Genomic DNA, 2,111 nt, shown 5'->3' with positions numbered 1-2,111 from the left:
CACTACACCTACTTCTGTCCATATTTTAAAAACATCCACATTGCGATCCCAGTGGTACCAGAGTGGATGGTGAATAAAGATTCAGTTCCAATCCCCCACCTGAAGTGGTGTGGGTGGAACAGGTTTCAGTACTCTTAAAGCTATGGCTCAATCTGCCTGTAAACTCCAGTTGTAAATGTATGTTCCTCACACCCCAGAATAATGTATTTATTCTACACTCATCAATAACTCTATTCCACACTACATTTATTTCAAATGTACATTTGATTTATAGAATTCAATGGATACAGATATTTGTTTCAGTCTCTTGTCTGTGTTTTGGCTGCTTGATTGAAAATCAATCAGTGATGTAATCACCTTGATGCTGAAACGATCTCTGGCACATCTTGTCATTACAGTAGACTTTTAATTAGTTCAATTTGTTAAGCGGCTATTATTACAAGATATTTATTCCTCTAATTCAGTTTTTTTATGAATTTGTTAAGGTTTTACACTTTTGAATTTGTAAATGATTCTGACCAACTATTGTGTGCAAATATTGTAACTTCATATTTAGTTTGACTTCTTCCTGTTCAGGTTAAAATCTTCCCTTGCATCGTGTTGCTTTGTGTATTCCATACACCAACCTCACCCAATCACTCTCTCGTATGTGCAAATTTCCTTGGCAATAAAATAATTCCAATTCTGATTATGAAGATGACAAGAATAGAATAATATTGATTAATTTGCAGAAGAGAAAGACCAGAAACACCCAACAGGCCTTAAAGGGCAGTACTGTACTGGCCGTCAGCTGTGATGGCCAGTACACAGTACACAGTCATACCTTCCTTCTTCTGATGCTCACTGCTGTACCTCGGTGTGACGGCCAGTACACAGTACACAGTCATACCTTCCTTCTTCTGATACTCACTGCTGGACCTCGGTGTGATGGCCAGTATACTGTCAGACCATCTTTCTTTTTCGGCCACGAGACAAGGGCAGGCTGGAAGCTCCGGTGAACACAGTCCAGTGTTGGACCGCCCATGTAATACTCTGTGGGAATCAGATGAGGCCAGGGCCTGGTTGAATCCACGGTACCACTGCTCCAACACTAACACTACTGACACACACCACTGCTCCAACACTACTGACCCACACCAGTCCTCCAACACTACTGACACACAGCACTCCTCCAACACTAACACTACTGACACACACCTCTCCTCCAACACTAACACTACTGACACAGTCACATCCTCAAACAGCAGTGACTTGGAGCTGCTGCAGTAGGCACTTTATGCTCTCCTCTCAGGTCCTGCGTCCTTTGGGGGAGGAATCCTCCGACCCCACGACGTTCCAGACCAACAACGGCTGTTTGGTTCACGCTCCATAAATGTACTTTACGATAAAGGGAAATGTTGCTGATATTTTTTGCTATGTTTGATCGATGACGTACTCCAGGATCTTATGTTGTGTCCTCTAATGATGTCTCAGGCTATATATATAGATCTATCATTTGTATATATACTGTATGTATATATAATATAGCCAGCCTTCTTTCCACAATGGACCTTCATGAAAAGTGGTGGATACCACTTAAACATGTTCTAGTTCTTTAACCTACTTCCTGTTGCCGCTAATGTTGCCCTTGTGAGTTCAGATCCCAGCAGAAGCTCCGCCACCCTGCAGTCCCCCGGCGGCCCCCAGAGGGGCCCCTAGAGGGCGCTGAGGGGCCGTCCCTCTAGAGAGCAGTGTCGTACACCTCCTGCTGCTGTAGGGGGGCGGGGCCCGTCAGCAGGACGGGGGGGCCGGGGGTCCGGGCGTGCGGGGGGTCCCAGACCGGGTCCTTGACGCCGGGGGCCGTGGAGGGGCCCGGGGCCCCCGGCAACACGGAGCCCTGGGCCCTCAGCTGCTCGCGGACCGCCTGCTCCAGCCCGGGGGGCACCACCAGCTGGTCCTCGGGGTCCGGCTGCGCCGGGGCAGTGAAGTAGCCGGACTTCTTCTTGGGGGCCTCCAGGGCCACCTCGATGAGGTTGTGGCTGTCCTGGGGGGCCACCACCGAGCCGTTGGGCAGCTTCCTGCCCACCAGGCTGGAGGTGGAGGGGGACTTCCTGAGGCCGGCCCGCCCCCGG

The 2,111-nt window shown here is 49.2% G+C and overlaps 1 protein-coding gene across 1 annotated transcript in view; it reads right to left on the bottom strand.

The window, feature by feature from the left end:
- Positions 1–1,720: 1,720 nt before the first annotated feature.
- The window catches only part of phlpp2 (PH domain and leucine rich repeat protein phosphatase 2), a gene marked incomplete at both ends in the record, with an annotated part of 23,428 nt that continues 23,037 nt past the window's right edge, over positions 1,721–2,111 (bottom strand). The window contains one exon of the mRNA XM_084475912.1: positions 1,721–2,111. This exon is cut by the window's right edge and continues 857 nt beyond it. Within this exon, the coding sequence (XP_084332038.1) occupies positions 1,721–2,111 (391 nt within the window).

Source organism: Micromesistius poutassou (genome assembly GCF_964030765.1).
Source record: "Micromesistius poutassou genome assembly, chromosome: 12".
Classification (NCBI taxonomy): domain Eukaryota; kingdom Metazoa; phylum Chordata; class Actinopteri; order Gadiformes; family Gadidae; genus Micromesistius; species Micromesistius poutassou.
This window is presented reverse-complemented; position numbering and strand designations above follow the sequence as displayed.